At 49.4% G+C, this 19,707-nt stretch overlaps 1 protein-coding gene across 1 annotated transcript in view; it reads right to left on the minus strand.

The window, feature by feature from the left end:
* Positions 1-19,707, minus strand: part of ptprub (protein tyrosine phosphatase receptor type Ub) — a 130,287-nt gene that overhangs the window by 49,949 nt on the left and 60,631 nt on the right. Inside the window, 1 exon segment of the mRNA XM_062466154.1 lies at positions 4,143-4,414. Within this exon segment, the coding sequence (XP_062322138.1) occupies positions 4,143-4,414 (272 nt within the window).

Here is a 19,707-nt window from a genome sequence, read left to right on the forward strand (position 1 = left end):
AACCTTGGCTCCCCCGACGCCGGGCGGTTCTGCCGTGAGAGGCGCGATTTGTCACCACAGTGACATTAATATGGAAGGTAATCTTGTCACATAACAACATAACAACAAGTCTGTTTTCCTGCATGCTAGCCAGCTATTTAAACAATAACATAAACAACAAACTAAATGGAGGGGGGGGGGGGGAAGGATTCTGAAGCTTGAACAAGTAAAAGGTGGGAAACATCACAGTGCACATCACTAGACTGGCAAATGATAAGATTTATGCGGGTTTTCAACAAATTAATCCTCTTTGCGTCAGTGATTAACAGAGAAAAGCTCAGACGGTCTGTTTTTTAATTACATTCCACAGTTCAGACCCTGTTTTATGTTGCAGACATACATATTGGGAGCGCCGGTTTTAAACCTGCTCTATCCATGCGCGGAATCAAACAACCTTGACAGGATATAATTGTAATGAGGTTGAAGGGATTTAATTCCAGCCATACATTACAAAGCCTGCATGGATGGTTCCTCATACTGTACAGTGGCCTAATTTCCACTCTCTCATGGACGGTTGCATTGTGGTGCACAGACACACCATCAAACCTAACACTCTCTCGACACATGCTTTGCCAAAAAAGTAATTTCCACACTACTTTTTGAAGTTGTTTACAAAAGAGCTACAAAAACGACCCTCTTCTTGGCACTAACAATTGCTCCAATCCGATTGGCTGCGCAGTCACTGAGGGGAGGAGTCCTGAGGACATCCTTCAACCAATCAGACACCTGTTGTTCAGTTGAATAATAACAGAAAGCTGTATGTGTGGCAGAGAATATTCTAGAATCCAAATGTGAAGAGGCTCCACGTGACATTCCTGTGTTGTGATCAAAGCACCGAGTGTCACCGTGGTGATGGAGTCTTTAGGCGATGAGATTTAAATGGTATGCAAAGACCTCTACGTGTTATCACGGAGAGGTTATTTACTACATTATATATGTGACACAGAAAAAACAGTGTGATATTTTCCATCTCTGCTTCAAAGGGTAGACCTCAGTCTGAGGGGCCACAGAGAAAATCTGCCTGCCTATCCTTTCAAATCCAACGAGATACCATTAAGCTTGCTGCAGGGCCCCTGTAAGCAAAAGCCCTTTAATATTTCAAGTCACACGGGTTGCAGTGAACATACTTTCGAGCTAAAAGCCCCTGGTGGATAACAAGACACTCCCTCAGAGGCATATCGCATCAGGCTCAAACTCTGTTTGATCCCTCCAGCCTAGCTTTCCCCTCACTTGTTTATCTAAAACGTTTTTATTTTTTATATGTGTAAATATTTCATTGTATTCAAAACCATTGCTGACGACGACCATCGCTGTCGCCTACACCCATACATCCAAACAGGTCCTGTCTAACTACAACCACCCCCACCCCCTCCGGTAAGCGCCGGTAAGGCACGGCCTCCTCATTCACGGGGACGGGAACTTGAAAAGGCTGCTGGGGGGATTAGCAGCGTAAGCCGTGTTGGAGGAGTGACTTGGTGGGAGCTGTTTGCTCTGTCTCTCGCTGACTTTGTGAGGTAGACGTATCCCTCCTGGGCGGAGGGATACGTGGGAGAAGCAGCAAAAATAGATACCCTCCAAAGGAGGGATGGAAGCACAGAAAAGTGACGCCACGTCGGCGTCGCTCCGACGTGAAGAACCACCTGTTTCGACTCTCGGCTTGAAAGCTGCCGAGTCTCCCCTCCCCGCGCGCAACGAGACGGACGCCCGCGCGTTCAGCTCGTCTCGTCTGCCCTCGCTGGCCTGTCCTGAGTCATCCACTCCTCCTCACCTGTCCATTATCGTCTCCTCTCTGACGGAAGCCTGACCCTCGCAGGCCGCGCCGCGGCGCGCCCAGCGAGCCCCGTCCACCAGGCAGCTGTGAGGCTTCGTAAACACTTCGTAAACAGACACGAGCGCAGCCCGGCTCACCGGTGCACCAATAACGTTAGACGCCAACCGTCATTAAACAGGAGCGAGGAGACGAGGGGAGGGGGGGGGGGGTGCTCAACAAAGAAAGAGAACCTGTTCGTTTCCTGACGGACGACCAGAGAAGAAGGGGGGGAAAAAGGAGAAGAAAAAGTTAACCGACAGGAGGGATATGGATAAAAGAGAAGACGGGTGGGGAAAAGGAGGCACAAGAAGTCTCACTGGGGCGGTTACTCAAACTCCTAGTGCAGAGGGAACCTGCCATGGCCACATTACTGGTTGTTAAACTGACTTGATGAATAGCTCTCTCCAACAGAGCCCTGCTGGTGGTCATGTGGACAGAGAGGGTGATGTGATTGGCAGCGGCATTGATCAGGCGAGCTCGTAATCCTCTCATGTACTGATATATTTACTGAGATGGCTCCCAGAGCAAATATAAAGTTGAGGGAAAGAGCAAGCTCGTCAGCGCTTTGCGTTCGTCAGCCATTATCAAGGTCATTTTCCCCCTGGCCCACGGCCCACACGCTCGACAACTGCGCCCGCTTTTGTGTGTGTGTGTGTTTGCGTGTGTGTTTTTGAGCCATGTCTGTGTGTGTGTGTTAAGTGTGTCACCGTCAGGCTTAAATACCAGTCATTGTCAAGAATTGTGGATCTGGCTGAACAGTGTCATCCTACCTCTGAGTGCTGTTTGTACAAAGCAGGCCTATTATTTACACATGAAGGTCACATCTAGCAAGGCCACGTGGAAGTTAATTACGCCGGAGCGATTGACAGTTCTCGGTAAAAACGCACACTACTCAATTTAATTGCTTTTTGACAGCTCCGTGGAGTTTGCAGAAAACAGAAATGTGATTTATGGCCGGGGACCCAGCACTGGCCGATCGCTCGAGCCATCTGAGGGGAGATGGTAGGCACCTGGTCACCCACGCGGCTGCCAGTCAACTGGCTCCAGAGTCAGAGGGGGGCGAGTAGGCATGGGGGGGAGGGGCACACAAGGCGGTGGGGGGTGGGGGTGGGGGTGGGGGTGACGACAGTCATGCTGGTGTCCATAACGGACCCTGGGCTGGGCCAGTCCGCATGACAGCAGTGCATGCGTGTTCACATGGGGCCCGTAGCAGAACAGACCCTGTGGCACTAACCTAGTCTGCAGTCATCTGGGAATCAATGATAATTAAACTGAGAGAGATTGACATGTAATTAACAAAGAGGTCACCTTGAGGCAAAATTTGTGTGTGGGTAACTCTGCTGGCTCATCAGATCTGCTACTGTACGGGGTAGTGTCATACTGTCGTACACAGCTACGCCCCTCAGATATGTTTCCAAACCAGGGACCTCCCGTGCCTCAGGAGGCAATGATATCAATAAAGTTGTACAACTATTTAACAGTACTGCAGGGGCCTACCGTACCATGGGTATACAGGGATATGCTGGAAGACATCCCTATGATCTAGGTTTTAAATATATATTTATAATATTTATAATACTAATGTCTTACAGTCCCGTAGTGGCTTGTCCATGGGTAAAAAGGGATATGCTGGAAGACATCCCTATGGTAGTAACTCATTTTTAAATAAAAAAATTATAATATTTATAATACTAAGGTGTTACAGTCCCGTAGTGGCTTGTCCATGGGTAAACAGGGAAATGCTGGAAGATATAATTATTATAGAGCGTTTTAAATAAAATAATGACACTAATAACAAACAGGAGTTACAGTAGAGCAGAAGCCAGTACCATGGGTGTGTGGGGATATGCTGGGAAATAAGCATATATATTATTATATTATATTATAATATATTATTTATATAATAATAAATATGGTAGAGAATTTTAAAGAAACTAATAATAATATTTAGTTGTTACAGTACTGCCGTGGTCGGTTCCATGGGTATATGGGAATATGGTGGTAGATATCATAGTGGAACATTTCAAATAAAAAAATAACAATAATAATATTGAGGTGTTACAACACTGCAGAGTTCAGGTCTGTAGCTGTATATGGATGTGGTGGGTAGATCAATATAATAGATCATTTCAAACTAATAATAATAACAATGATACTGAGGTGTTACAGTACTGCAGTGGTCCGTTCCTTAGGTGTATGGCGTGTAGACATCAACGTACAGTTTCACATTTTCTTTGAATGAAATAATTAATATTAATACAGTGTTGCAGTGCGGTTGTCATGAGGTCCATACCTGGTACTCACTGGGCCAGAAAGTGCTGACCGCCAGTTCCACCTGGTGCCACTGACGGCCGTGAGAGCCGGAGATGTTCCAGACCGGGCTGCCCGGCGGGCCCCCGTTCACCCTCACGTAGGCGCGCAGGGCCCCCGGACTGTGGCCGTCGCGGCTGTACAGGAAGTAGCTGAACTGGACGCAGTGCGTGTCGTTCTCGCTCAGCGTCTGCAGCAGGAGCTGAGCGCGGTGGCCCGCGGCATGCTGGGAAGAGTTCACCAGCATGTAGGACCCTGGAGGAAGCAGAGGGGAGAGGTCAGGCTAGTGTCAGGGAGGAAGCGGACCATTAATGTCATCTTCAAAACTAAACTTCGGAGAGGGACGGCGAATGACTCGCGCGTGGTACCTAGAAATTGCCAAAAAGTCTACTTTTCAAAGCCACGTAAAGAGGCAGCGTTCGACCCATGCTTTAAGCACTCCAGGTCTGCTGGAACAGAATCAAAAGATCACAGTGAAAGCTCTTCTGAGAATCATTGTTGGCATGATTAAATAGCCAGCAGAGAGAGATTCTTCAAAGGCAGTGTGCTGTGTGTGGCTCTGACATTCGCACTAAGACAACAGTTCACAGTTGGAAAACCTCTCTAAGAGTAGAAAAAGAAAGAGAGAGAGAGAGAGAGAGAGAGAGAGAGAGAGAGAGAGGAGGGGCAGAGAGAGATACAGACATGCATTCAGACAAACAGAAAGTGAGAGAGGGAGAGCGAGAGAGGGAGCAGGAGAGGGAGCAGGAGAGAGAGCAGGAGAGAGAGCAGGAGAGAGCAGGACAGAGAGCAGGAGAGAGAGCAGGAGAGAGCAGGAGAGAGCAGGAGAGAGAGCAGGAGAGAGAGCAGAATACACCGAAAGAGAGAGATTTGAAGACCACAGCTCCTCAGCAAGTCTCCAATAATACAAAGGTTATCTAGTTCTCGACACAGAGAATAGGAAATGCTAACCTTGAGGCAAAGACTGCTTCAGTGTTCCAGAAAATACAGCTGCGCGCATAAAGAACCTTCATTCCCCGACGCAAACAAATGCACCCCACTCTCACAGCAAAACCCCCAGAGGGTAATCTACTATGTACCTCCAGCAAGGTGAAGTTGAAGCAGGTGAGATCACAGATGAGCCTGGAGTACAAACAACAACAAACACCACTAAGGCACTGCTAATCAGGGCAAGCCGACCCCATCGCTCCCCTCGTTCAAAATCTGTTCTTTCCCAAGACAGTGTCCGCTAACGTGGCTAAAGCGGCGACGCTAGCAGGTGTTCCTGCATGCCCACATCTACGAGCGGCTAGCCTTTGTCCCGCGAGGTCTTCGTTTCCCTGTCAGTCACGGGTGAAGGACTGAAAAAGCCAGACAGCCCAACGCAGCCTTGATACCAAGGATCTTCAGACAACTGTATATTCACTTCTGAGGCTCCGAACTGAATGTGATCGTGAATCATCCGTCAGAGGGACTGGAAAAGGTCCCTCTGACACTGATGGGAGCGTAAAGAGATGAATGTGAGATATCTAAGGAGACAGACAGGCACGCAAGTTGCAGAAAGGGCCACGTGAAAAGCCTCACTGAGTTATCCGGGCCTCTTTCCCCGGCGTGAGTGAAACACAAGACGACGTGGAGCCGGTGGCTCGCCACGCCAACGCCACCAGCTCGCAACATCAGACGGAACGTCAGAACATGCACACTTCTAATTCCTCTTGAGGGGCGAGAGGAGTGTGCGTGTTTGCGTGTGGTGAGCGTGGGTGCGTTGTGTGCGCGTAGCGTGTGTGTGTTTGTGTGTGCGTGGTGTGTGTGGTGTGTGTGTGTGGCGTGTGTGGTAGGTGCGTGTGGTGTGTGTGTGTTTGTGTGTGTGTGTGTTTGTGTGTGGGAGGGGCGGCCCCTTAACTTTCTTCTCCTGACTGACGTCTCCTGTAATGAGGAGTGACACATCTGCCCCCCCCCCCCTCCCCGGGTTAGACAGATGTGGGGGAGGGGGTCCAGACTGGCGGGGGACCGGGGGGCCCCCCAGTGCTCCTCCGTCGACAGCTCCTGAGTTGTGTGTTCTCTCCTGGGGTGGAGCACTCGGCGCCCTCAAGGCACACTGCTCTATGAGATCTCTCAGAGCGGCTTCTCCTGCTGGTACCCAGCGGCCCCGGGGGGGGGGAGTCAGAGAAGAAGATAGAAAGTGCTCGTGTGTGTGTTTGGTGGAAGAGGGTGGCCCTCTTTGTTGTGTACAAGCTAAGAACCCATGTTTCCGTTGATCCGACCGAACCGGATGACGAAGCACACAACCCTACGCTCTCTTCCCTCCGTTTGGGCTTGAGCATGATCTGGGGCATCCCATTATATCTGGAAAGCAAAACGTATGCGAACGTGCACTTCATTTTTATGTATTTATGTGAATAAATGTACATAATATACATGAAGTATTTCCTGGCATGTGATAGCAAACACTGGAAGCACATTTGCATCCAGTCGGCATAAAATGTTGTAGGCGTTTGCGCAGGTCTGGACCCACCAAAACCTTCAATTTGTATTATTAACATGTATCTCCCGTAAACTGCCCTTCGTTGTGTAACAGGAGTGGTTGGAAGCCTCCCTCTCACTGGAGCACATCCTCTTGGGAACTTGGCTGCTTTCAAACCGTGCCCTCTGGGACAGAGGTGGGGTGTTTCAGGAGGCGGCGGGTGGGCGAGGCGGAGGAGCAGAACACGCCATCCGCCCGAGCGCCCTGGCATGGTGCCCATCTGGTCCAGGACGAGCGAGAGCGCGGCTCGACGACGGCGACCCGGGAGAGGCAGGAAGCGAGCGAAACGGCGGGGGCGCCGTGAGAGGGCAGGGGCGTCTGGAAGGAGAGGAGCCTGGGACGAGGACGGACGAGGGGAGGGACGGAGGGAAGGAGAGGAGCCTGGGACGAGGACGGACGAGGGGAGGGACGGAGGGAAAGGCGAGACTCTCGGGTCAAACGCAGCCGTGTCGGGAGTTTACAACATTGCTGTCAACTGTTGTCGTTGTTGTGGTTCCTGTCGACGTTGTGGATCGTTCAGAGACACGGACGGAGTGCTGACCTGTGTTAACGACCTTGTCTTGGCCCCCAAGGCCCGACAGTAATCGTCGAGCTAGCTAGCACGCTGAAACGAAGCTTTAATACGCCGTAACCTTCATCCCCATCCATTTATCTCTGACTCCAGCTCTATTCACCCTGAACAACCGCTTCTTCAGAGGGTGAAGAAGCACGGGAGCTTAAAATGGACGCTGTCTTTTTTCCCCCCCGCCCGACTACTCATTACAGAGAGATAGAGACAGAGGTCAGCGTGACATTCACAGGTTAGCCTTTAAACACACCGAACAATCGTTCACGCCCTCCTCGGGAGAACAGAGTGGAGCTCCACTGTGAAAGACCACCACTGTCGGAAATGTCAGGCTTCATCTCCATCAGCTGTCCGGTTATGAACTTGTATAACATACAATTGGGACTAGTCTATTCATGCCATGATTGACCACATTTCAGTGGTTCGATTTATATACTGTATATATTTTTGGATATCTTTTACATTTTCATGTGCTGCTCCAAGTCAACATTTCCAACCTGTCTCATTAACATGTTTTACAATTATACATTATTTATCCAGTGTAAAACTGTGAGTACACATGTATAGTATTTGACTTAGCTAACTTAGCTTTCTTAGCTAACTGATACAACATGACAGGTCATGTACTCTGAATGCTGAAAGCCATTCTGCCCTGTCAGTTCATTAGTCAAACATTGACTTTTGACAAATCAACCTTTCTCAGAATGAATGCCTGTTCTGTGAAATAATTAACGTGTGGTTACGACACGCAGAAAAACTCTCAATTAACTTTTACTAATGCAAAAGGTCTTTGATAGGCATCAAAGAGTTTTCGAGAGTTTCCTAAATAAAACGTTGCGATGATTTTATCCATCTCCACAGCAATCTATGTTATTAACGTCAAATCGTCAGATGAATAATTCATGTTCCGTCTATCAAAGGTTCTACATATTCATCAGACTCTGAAAGAAGGACTCAATACTGCAGTCACCATCATTTAGCCGTAAAACTTTTCTTTAGGGTTAGAAAGGAAGATTATACACTATTACACAATGTTATTCATGAACATTTGACAGGCTGGTTTGTGGGAAAACAGTTTTTTCCTCCCTGTCATCATTAGTTAATGGCCCTGTGTGTCACATCCCGCCCCAATCCCTAGGTCATGTCCTGGTTCTTTCAGTGTATTTACTCACCTCTCCTCTCATTTCAGTGTCTCCTACCCTGCCTGTGATTGACCTCCCCAGCCCTGATTGACAGCACCTGAACAATCTAGCCCCAGTGTATTTACCCCTTGTGTTTCTAGCTCTCGTTGCTAGTTTGTCTTTGTACCTCGTGTCGTTCTCTGCCTAGTCTTCTGAATCCAGTAAAACCTTTTTTGGTGAATATTCAGAGTCGTGCTTTTGAGTCCACCACCTATTGCCGTTACACCGTGTCTTTGTTAGAACGTACCACTGTGAATAACCTACTGTACAGCACGAGGAAGAGGGAACATTACTTACTTTCCATATTACTGGTGTTAGTGCAATACAGTGTCTCACCTCATGTTTTAAATATAGGTCCATGCAGAGCTGAGTTGACCCATTATTTCATGTCTGAACTCAATTTCTTGCCTGCTTAGCACCGAGGGGAAACAGTTATTGTACACCATACATACTGTACATCAGAAATGACAAATAAATCTGAAGTCTCTTACAGTCAGACCTGAACTTAACAATAAAACGAACCCAACATCATCGCCACCTCCTCCGCGCACACACGAAAACAGTATAATATTATGATGACCTTTCGTGAATTACGCTTCAAAGGCTTGTGAAATCTGATAAAGCAGCATCCATCCCCTGCCGCCTCTTCCAAGGACGCAGAAACATCCATAACAAGATTAGAACTGATGCAGCACATCATAATTCCTCTGGAGTACTGCAGATCCAAACCCTGGTCACAAGCTGCAGGAGATGCTATCTGGGGCCTGCCACTGGGAGGGAGGGTACAGAGATGGATGGAGAGGGGAAGAGAGAGAAAGAGAGACAGAGAGAGAGTGAGGGAGACACGCCGATAGAGACACAGAGGTCGAGAGAGAGAGAGAGAGAGAGAGAGAGAGAGAGAGAGAGAGAGAGAGAGAGAGAGAGAGAGAGAGAGAGAGAGAGAGAGAGAGTGGAGAAAGTTACAGAGACGACCAGGCCAATAAGAAAGAATAAAAAGGAGGAGGTAACGAACGAGAAAAAGAAGGGAAGCACAAAACGAGTGTCGCCACGAAGCCGAGAGCCGGGCGGTGCTTCAAAAAACCTGGAACTAAAGCCAGCGTCGTCAGGACAGCCAGACATACCAACAACGGGCAGAGCAGAGACTAGCTGTGCAGAGCCGAGCAAGGCAAACAAATACCACAAATACATCCTCGGCCTTCCCCTCCATTTAAACTCCTCCTCTCTCTCCCCCCTCTCCTCCCCACCCGACCCCCTCGACTTTGTTCCTCTCCGACTACAAAGCAGGAGACGGCAGGTTATCACCGCGTAATAAGGAACTGGAGGACGAACCGGAGTTCGGAATACATTTGGATCAATAGGAGCTCTTCTCTCGCGGCCTCTAAAAGGGACTCTTGGCTCCGGCTGTGCTGTTTTCTCCTAATAGTTCAGCTCAGGCTCTCATGTCACTCTGGCCTTGATGCTCTTCCCTCGCTCCCAGCCGGGTAGGCCGCGCGCCGCGCTCTCCTCCTCCTCCTCCTCCTCGCCAAAAGGTCACCAGGGACTTTCAGTCCCTATCTCGGAGGACGCTCGCTAGCGCCGTCTTGATTTGTCTGCCAGTCTATGTCCTCTGTAACCTTCAGCCTCTCCATGGCGAGGAGAGGAGGGGAAAGGAGAGAAGGGGAGAGGAGAGAAGGGGAGAGGAGAGGAGAGAGAGGAGAGGAGAGGAGAGAGAGGAGAGGAGAGGAGAGAGAGGAGAGGAGGGGAAAGGAGAGGAGAGAAGGGGAGAGGAGAGGAGAGAGAGGAGAGAAGGGGAAAGGAGAGGAGAGAAGGGGAGAGGAAAGGAGAGAAGGGGAGAGGAGAGAAGGGGAGAGGAGAGGAGAGAAGGGGAGAGGAAAGGAGAGAGAGGAGAGGAAGGGAAAGGAGAGGAGAGAAGGGGAGAGGAGAGGAGAGAGAGGAGAGAAGGGGAAAGGAGAGGAGAGAAGGGGAGAGGAGAGAGAGGAGAGAAGGGCAGAGGAGAGAAGGGGAGAGGAGAGAGAGGAGAGAGAGGAGAGAAGGGGAGAGGAGAGCAGAGTAGAGTTTTGGAGAGCAGAGCATTGGAGAGGAGGCTCTTGTTATTGGCCAAGAAGGCAAAATGTTCCTTTTACTGCATGTGCTATCTTTGTGCTGTCTTTGTGCATACCCTCCCTCCCCCACCCCCAGTCAGCATTCCCCATTCCTTCCAGAACGAGGACGGGCAGAGGCAGTGAGGTTAACTCAACATCATTAGAGTCACGGCTGCAAACGTCAAACAGTAGCTAAACTCCCCAGCTCAATCAACAAACACCTCAACTGTGCCGCGGCAAGCTCGGTGTGAAAACGAGTGTGTGTTGTGTGCATAGTAATACGAAAAAACGGTGTTCAAAGTCGTCACCTTATCCCACACCTGTGTGCAGATGTGTGTTCTTGTTCCAGTATTGTGCTGCACCCCTTCCACCCCCCTCCCTTCCCCTGCCCAACCCCCCCACACAAACTCAGTCACCTCATCCTCCCTAACTCCACACTGGCATCACCCCAATCCTGCTTTCATATGTGGCGCAAAGTGGATGCAATCTTCTCTGTTTGTCGGTGGGCACTCGGGGAATGTCCTCCTGTACCTCAGAGCTGTTTGAACCTGATTTTCATATTGTTCCTCACGGACAGTGAGTTTTTACAAATGCTTACACGCTCCAGTCTAGCGTGGGCCTTTATAGAGGTTAAAACAGGACCCAGGAGAGGAACAAAGGCCAGGAGCCATGAACACACACTCCCCCCGCTCTGCGAGTCCCCCCCCCAAAAGAGCCTCCATCACATGCATGCGGTACACTGGCGCTCGTTGCCAACCGAACCCAAGAATGACTGTCACAGTATTAGACCCCGCAAAATACTCCAATCAATCTCCACAGTCACTGAGGATGTATCCTTGAAACGAATTACTCAATGATGTTTGTCTTTTTCAGACATTTTCTTTTTCACTGGAAAAAGAAATGTGCAAAATGTTGAAGAGAATAACGGCCACACCCAACACTGAAACGATGTGTTCATTATCATCTCCCAGACAACACAGTGACTGTGAAGACCACAGACAAAGAGGAGAAGAAGGATTTGTCACAAACTTCATGCGTCATACTGTTCTCTATCTACATCCTGTTCATACACATCCGAGTCCGTATCTTCCAGAACACCCTTTGTCCGCTTGTGGAGAAATAATTACAATCCTGTCGTCAAAAGAACCCCCCAGACATAGACACGCACGCAGGCACGCTCACAAACCTACAATAGTGTCACACACACGAGCGCCACAGTCATCTCCATCGCACGGATCGATAAGGGCGCCAAGCCCCCTGCCGGGCCAAGGAGAACTGACTAGCTCTCCACTCCCCAGCCGGTCAAACGGTCAAACCCAACACCTGAAGTGTGAAACCTAATCTCATTCTCCCCCTCCACACTCACTCCATCACTGCAACACTTTGTCTGTCTCTACGTTTCTCGCTCTTCCCCGCGTCCCTATCGCTTCTCGCTGCCGTTGCCTCTCATCCATCAAGCATCTCCTATCCGGTACATCCCTCCTCCTATTTGAAATACTGAGCTGAGACGTCCCCTGTTCTTTAAAACAATTTGCCCCTGATCGTTGTGATATTTCCGAATGGCAAGGGGTTTCCAGCCTGACAGACATTTAATAGTCTCCCAAAGGCCTACAGCACAATATAGCTGTTTCTCCTTCTCTGTCCCTCTCTCTCTCTCTCTTCACCTCTACCCTTCTCTCTACTACCCTCTATCTTTCACTGTGCCATGCTATAATTTTTCCCCCAAGTGTTCAGGAACAGACCTCACGTCCTCAACACAGCATCCTTCCACCGGGCTCAATCTCATTCGCAGCACTTTTAAAGCAAATGCGAAGACACATCCAGTCCGATGCGTCATCTTAGCACTGCGCTGCTCCCGAGAGCTCTCAGCCAGAGCGGCAATAACAGACCTCCAGACGACAGGATAAGAGGAATGAAACCAGCCTTTGTGGAGCCATGGGGTCAATCTAGTCCCATTCCCCTCCTCCCGCTTCTCCTCCCTCTCAACACACAGACACCTCACCCCAGCTCTCTGAACTGGACGGCACACTCTTATTCTGAGCAGGTGTTGAGACTGGCCACTCTCCAGGTATTTATCACCTGAAGGAGAGAGCCAAAAGACAATTACCCAGGACCCTGGGGGGCAGTCTGGTACACACACACACACACACTCACACACTCGCACACGGAATGAAAAGCCAGTGGAAAGGGGGTGGAGGTTTAGCTAAGGTCTAGCTTGGGCTGGATAATAAATGAAATACAAGTTGGGCTCCAGTGTACGAGTAGCTTGTGCCTTCCAGCTCTTAAGAAAGATAAGGAAACATCAGCAAGTGCTGTTGTCCTCTTGCCAGAGGGAACGAAAGGTGCTTTCTCAATAGCTTGTTTGAGCTGACCTTTCGAGCGGCCCTCTAGGCCGCTCTCGGATGCTCAGCACGGGAGACGAGCGGCCGCAGAAAAGGACGAGGAGGAGAAGGCTAGATGAACAGCGTTCTGTGTGTTGCACTGTAGTATTACTGTAGAATAATTGTAGTATAATTGTAGTACGATAGTACACTGTAGAATTATTGTAGTGTTATTGTGGCATTGTAGTACACTGTAGTAGTGTTGTAGTATTGTATTACACTGTAGTATTTTTGTAGTATTGTAGTAGCATTGTAGTAGACTGTAGTATCTACTTTGCTCACCGTGTCTGTTAGCTGAGATGTAACTCTGACCACTGAAATACTGTAGAACTAGGCACTACTGTCCTTGATCATCTTTATGTACTTTCTACAGTATATGCGCTGTTTATAAGTGGCTTTGGATAACAGCATCTGCTGAATGACGAAGTGGGGGTATGTGAGGCATCCTGGTGTGCAGTGAATCTACCAACCTGCTAGCAAGACAGCCATTCAACCTGCCAGCCAGACAGCTAGTCAACCTGCCAGCCAGACAGCTAGCCAACCTGCCAGCCAGACAGCTAGCCAACCTGCCAGCCAGACAGCTAGCCAACCTGCCAGCCAGACAGCTAGTCAACCTGCCAGCCAGACAGCTAGTCAACCTGCCAGCCAGACAGCTAGCCAACCTGCCAGCCAGACAGCTAGTCAACCTGCCAGCCAGACAGCTAGTCAACCTGCCAGCCAGACAGCTAGCCAACCTGCCAGCCAGACAGCTAGTCAACCTGCCAGCCAGACAGCTAGCCAACCTGCCAGCCAGACAGCTAGTCAACCTGCCAGCCAGACAGCTAGTCAACCTGCCAGCCAGACAGCTAGTCAACCTGCCAGCCAGACAGCTAGTCAACCTGCCAGCCAGACAGCTAGCCAACCTGCCAGCCAGACAGCTAGCCAACCTGCCAGCCAGACAGCTAGTCAACCTGCCAGCCAGACAGCTAGTCAACCTGCCAGCCAGACAGCTAGTCAACCTGCCAGCCAGACAGCTAGCCAACCTGCCAGCCAGACAGCTAGTCAACCTGCCAGCCAGACAGCTAGTCAACCTGCCAGCCAGACAGCTAGCCAACCTGCCAGCCAGACAGCTAGCCAACCTGCCAGCCAGACAGCTAGCCAACCTGCCAGCCAGACAGCTAGCCAACCTGCCAGCCAGACAGCTAGCCAACCTGCCAGCCAGACAGCTAGCCAACCTGCCAGCCAGCCAGCTTGTCTGAAGTGTAGTCTGCGAGGCTGCCTGCCTGTCTGTGGGCTGGTAACCTGTCACAGCTGGTCACACCTTAGGGACACGCCAACGAATAGCTCACAATATCTGGAGCTGTTTAGCTGAGTCCGTCACCACCATCTCTATCTGCCATCTCATATGCCATCCTTGGGAGAGGGGGCAACTCTCAGAGAGTGTAATGCGATCAGCTCAGGTAATCTAAACAAGGTGTCATGCTGTGAGACACAGAGCAGAGACAGGAAAGAAACGGTCGTCTGAAATGAGCTCCATGTTATTAATGGCACTTCCCATTAAAATGTCAGCATGACTGCATCTTCAGGAGGCAAATGGGGAAACTTGGAGGGGAGGGGTCTCATCTTCGCATTATATCCTGGTGGGTCACTGATTGGTCATCTTTCCCAACTGGAAGCTGATGAGCTGGGCACATAGGAGTCAGCGTCAGGTGAATACGCCGACATCGCAGCGTGTGAAAGTGCTTTCTCAAGCACTTACGAAGAATTATTTATTCCAAAAAACGTAATTGTCACACTACATGCACTTTAAAGATATTTGTGGTCTCTAAGGCTCCATTGAAAATCACTGTTGCGACAATTTAATCGCATGGCTTTAGGCAGATATCCCTGGATATTAAAATCAATAGTGATAAATCAGCATAATAAGCCACTCAACTCCCTCTCCATCTTTGTTTCTTTCTGTCTCTCACTTCCCCTTCTCCCTATTTTTCTCTCTCGCCCAGCTTTGTCCATAAAAATCTATAATCCCTCCCGCTCTCTCATTCTCTCTCTCAAGAAAGGCCAGTTTGAGCAGTGCCAAAGCAAAGGATTAATAAACGGCAAACTTTTAATAGTACAAAAAAAAAACAGTTTTTCTTCTGTAATTAGAGCGTGTGTGTGTGTGTGTTTTTAAAAGCCTGTTCAGCACCTTCAACCACAAAGTTGTCCGCCCACGCTATAATCTTCTCGCTCACAAATCCACTCCTACTCTCCTCTGCCCTGGGGAAGACGTTCACCTCTTTTCCTCGTTTGACGGGGATGTGATAAGGTAAGTCTTTGGTTTCTGTGGTTGGGGCTTTGAGAGCTGTGTGTGCGCACAGTGCAAAGTGCACTGGGGAGGCAGACAGCTGTTGTTCCCCAGCGTCAGAGCGGGTTTTTTACTGTCTGACGGATGGGTGGGTGCCAGGCCAGACCTGGGACGAGGCCACAGACTCGGTGACATCAATCTGAGGCACACGTTGATAGGCCTTAGACCTGTCACAGTGACAGGCAGGGAGGCAAGCTGCCAGGTAGGCAAACGGGCAGGCAGGGAGTTGGGTAAACAGGCAGACAGTTAGGGAGACAGACAGACAGGAGGACAGGCAGACAGTTAGGGAGACAGGCAGACAGGCAGACAGTAAGGGAGTCAGACAGACAGTTAGGGAGACAGGCAGACAGACAGACAGACAGACAGCCAGGTGGACATGCAGGCAGTAAGGGAGACAGACAGACAGGCAGGTAGGTAGGAGGATCGTCAGGCAGGCAGGGAGACAGGCAGGAGGGGAGACCTGCAGGGCTGGAACCAGACGCAAAGAGACAGGAGGCAGCAATTTCGCTAGACCAGGGGTTGTAATGTGTCTGTGATGAACTGTCAATCCTCCAACCGGAGAACGGTGCTCTGTCTCAATTAGACTCTCTCATCACTGTGACAGCCACTGTAGCCTCGTGACCTTGGCCACAGCCTGGACACAGAGGCTTGAGGAAGGGAGATGGGCCCACAAGACAATGATTGATCAATTGGATGGACACTACTACTGTCGGTACATACAGCTACCTGTAGTATGAACATAGTCCTACAGGAGGATGACAAAATAAAACCCCATGAAGAGAGATACTAGAACATCACGGACAAAGCACATGCTATTTGTTGTTGCAAATGTACAGTCGCTGAGTACTTTAACTTTGTCTGTTTTCACAATTCTTCCTTTTCCTAGGGGAGACAAAAGCCAACCTGATCCAATTGAAGTGCTGTGTAGCCTGAAGTAGGGTTTGAAGTGTTTTTCACCACAAAGGGTGACAGGTTTCCTGCTCTCGGCAGAAACAGTGCTTTTCCGTCTTTGTTTTTGTTTAACCTCCCATCGATCGCTGCTTCTGCCGGCTGTGAGAAGAGTGAATTATTTCTGGCCCTCTCAAAGGTGCCTCACCTTGGTGTGACATCCCAGCCATGACACACGGCCTGGCTGGGAAGAGGAACAAATACTTCATCAGCCAGGCAGGCAGCAGGCAGGCAGGCAGCAGGCAGGCAAACATCCTGGAAGGTAGCAAGCTAGCCAGCCAGCCAGGTTGCCGAGCAGGCAGGCAGGTAGGTAAACAGCCAGCCAGGTAGCCAGGCAGATAAGGCAAATAGGCAGCCAGGCAGGTACCAAGCCAGCCAGTCAACTAGTAAGGTAGAAAGTCAGCCAGCAAGCCACATAGATAGGTTGGTAGTCAGGCAGTTAGGCAGGCAGGAAGCCAGTCACCCAGCCAGCCAGCCAGACAGGTATAGGTATGAAGGTAGGTAGATAGGCAGGAGGGCAGACTTATCTTTGCTTCCTCACACAGCTCTGGGGACAGGGTCCACGACTAAAGTATTTACAAGAGGCAAAGAGAAGACAGACTTTCTCACTTGAACCCGCTCTCCTGCTTTCTCCCTCTAACCCACAGGCGGTCCTCTGCTTCCTCGCTCTCTTCATACTTCACTCTACTCATTCCACTCTATCTCTCTCAAACACACACACACACACACTTGTGTTGTGCGACTGTGCCTCGGGGGAATTAATTAGAGGCGATCACAAATGAGGGACGAGACCAGGTCCTGTTTTAGTGTGCCTGTGCACACAGGCACGGCGGTAGAAGCTTACCCAGGCCTGGTGCAATTACTAATGCATGACAGAGGAAGCGAAAGCTGTTAAACCCATGCACGATCAACAAACCTCAGTCCAATAGTGTTTTAATTCCTTTCAAATACTTTGAGAATTAGCTTGAACTGCAGCTACTCAGTTTGTAAAGTCGAGTTAGTGTCTTGAGGTCAGGATGTAGGCCAGAGGTGCTCACACATGATCGGCATTAAAACGGCTTATTTTCCTGCTTGGAGATTGGTGGCGCCCAACTATGCTGAACCGCTACCCTTGGCGTGGCGCACCGTTTGAAATTGGCACCGATCTTAAAAGTCATATATTTGAACTTTGACCTTTGGTTTCCGCTGACCTTTCTATGCGCTGCCTATGACCTGTATGTGACAGTAAAGTTATATTGTTATACTGTTTATGGACGTTATGCATACCGAGCAAGTGTCTGCACTATCCTCCCCGCCCTACCTCGCAGTGAGCGGAGAGCACATTTCTTATCATGTGTTCCCGGCTTTACACGGTGGAGAGAGTGAAAACCACCTCTACGTGCTTAACACCAACGTCTTGTTCCCGTGTATTTCATTGCTGTCAGGCGAACCAAGGGGTTGTTAACACGGCTTAGGGAACAGGAATAGGCTAAATCTGTTCGATGTCAACGGAGCTTGTTCCCGTTATTATTGAGGTGTGGCACAGCGCTTTCAAGACGGCACACTTCAACACAATCAATAAATCACAGCTTGCGAAATCTTTTTTGGACCACCCACTTTTTGCTTTTCTTTTTTCTTTTGTTCAATGCCCTTGGACATCCCAGAGTCGGCCTCCACTTTGCGCCGCCTTGCTGCCCCTCTTTGTCTGCCTGCGCTTTCATCTGCGCCTCTCGAAAAAGAGAAAGGATCAGAAACTGTCAGCTGCCAAACCCCGACGAGTATCGGCACGGCCATTAGCGCTTTGCAACCAACGCTGCGCTCCCTTTTCAGAGGGTTGGACAGTGAAAAGGAGTGGCTGTGCCAAGCATCACCCTCGGGGCTGTTCGCACCGGAGCCCGGGACCAGACTCGAGACTACCAAGCTGCTCTCATCAGGAAAAGCACCAGCAATAGAGACAGATGGACAGAGACGGCTTGCTCCACACAGGATTTTTAAAAAAGCCAAAAGGTAGCCTAGGCCGTTATAAAAGACCGAACTTTTGGCGTGAAACTCTCTTCAAAGGCTCTCGTTTTGTTCATGTATGAAAATGAGGAAATTTAGCAGGGGGATTATTTTGTTATAATGGTGTGTTTGATAGACCATTCACATTTCTAGCTTGAGTGGGAGTGCGTATGAGTTTGTGAGAAAGCTCATCTACATAAAATGACATTGAGATTAAAGCACGTTTTGTTTCCGTTTAAAACAATCCGGTTTAATACGTTTGGCTACAGAAACCTACCTACCTTGGGAGACATCAACAGTTGGCTATCATTGTTAGCCCGTGGACCCAGTAAAGGATGCATATCTCTAACTCCTCCATCTCTACCTCCTCCTCTCTTTCTCACCTTTCCACACTTCTGGCCTCCACAACATCTTTCTTGTTTCTTTTTTATATTTGTCCTTTCTTTTTTTTGCAGTTTACCGGCCTTGGACAGGCTTGTGAGAGTAAGCCCTGCCCCACCTATGTTCTGGTCAGTAAGCCACAGAGAGATGTCCAGTCTGACAGGAGAGCCACATTAATGGACTCGCCTTGAAGTATCACAAGGGCAGATCGAGGATTTTCTCATGTCCCTCTCTGGGTATCTGTCAGTGGCAGGACTGGACGAGAGCAAGACACTCAACCAAGCCAGAACAGTGTTTTCATGCTTCCTACAGCTTGTCTATGTCACATGCAGCTGGCAAAATACACAGTAAGTTGATGTTTTTAGCGAAAACATACACCCACCCACACACACACACACACACACACTCATCTCCCTGAGAGAACACATTGAAACAAACAAGTGTGCATAATTAGCGAGCTAATAGTGCGAGCTAATAGTGTCTTACTGAGTGTACTTCGTGACTGCCATCTGACTGTAAGTAACCAGAGTTTGTTTCATTCATTTGTGTTTTTGCTAAAACGTTGCCTCTAGGACAGAGGGTAAGGGTATAGCAGCTAAATTGGTCAATAGGTAGCTAGCTAGAGATCGAGTTTCAGGGTACTTGCCGCCGTGTGAGACCCTGGCTTTGTTTACATAATTAGGGCCATTGTCAGCTGCGCCTTTAGCATATTTAGGCGATTAGCACTGCAGAGGCAGCCTCGTCTGGCTGCCTCTGCCTCGGCGCACGAAGACTCGGTCGAACAAAGACAGGGAGTCTACCTGCGGGAGTCCACCGAGAATGGCCGACGTGGTGGATCACCTCTTCTGACAAGTATCACCCTATTTGTATTCTAATCCACCTAGAACATATTCATAGCTAGCATGTGTTTCTTCAGCATTCCCGTTCACTACCCTACCCGTAGACGTAGATATATCACAAAGTATATACGGTCAACTTCTAACCTTCACTACCTATCCAGATCTTCTCCACCTGCCCTCTCTCTTTCTATAGGGCTCTGGAACTGCCAGTCTGCTGTGAACAAGGCAGACTTCATCCCAGCGTTTGCATCTCATGCTTCTCTTCATGCCCTTGCGCTGACAGAGACATGGATCCGCCCTGAGAACACTGCAACTCCAGCTGCTCTCTCCGTCAACCACTCCTTCACTCACTCACCCCGCTCA

The sequence above is a fragment of the Osmerus eperlanus genome, chromosome 7 (genome assembly GCF_963692335.1).
Source record: "Osmerus eperlanus chromosome 7, fOsmEpe2.1, whole genome shotgun sequence".
Taxonomy (NCBI): Eukaryota; Metazoa; Chordata; class Actinopteri; order Osmeriformes; family Osmeridae; genus Osmerus; species Osmerus eperlanus.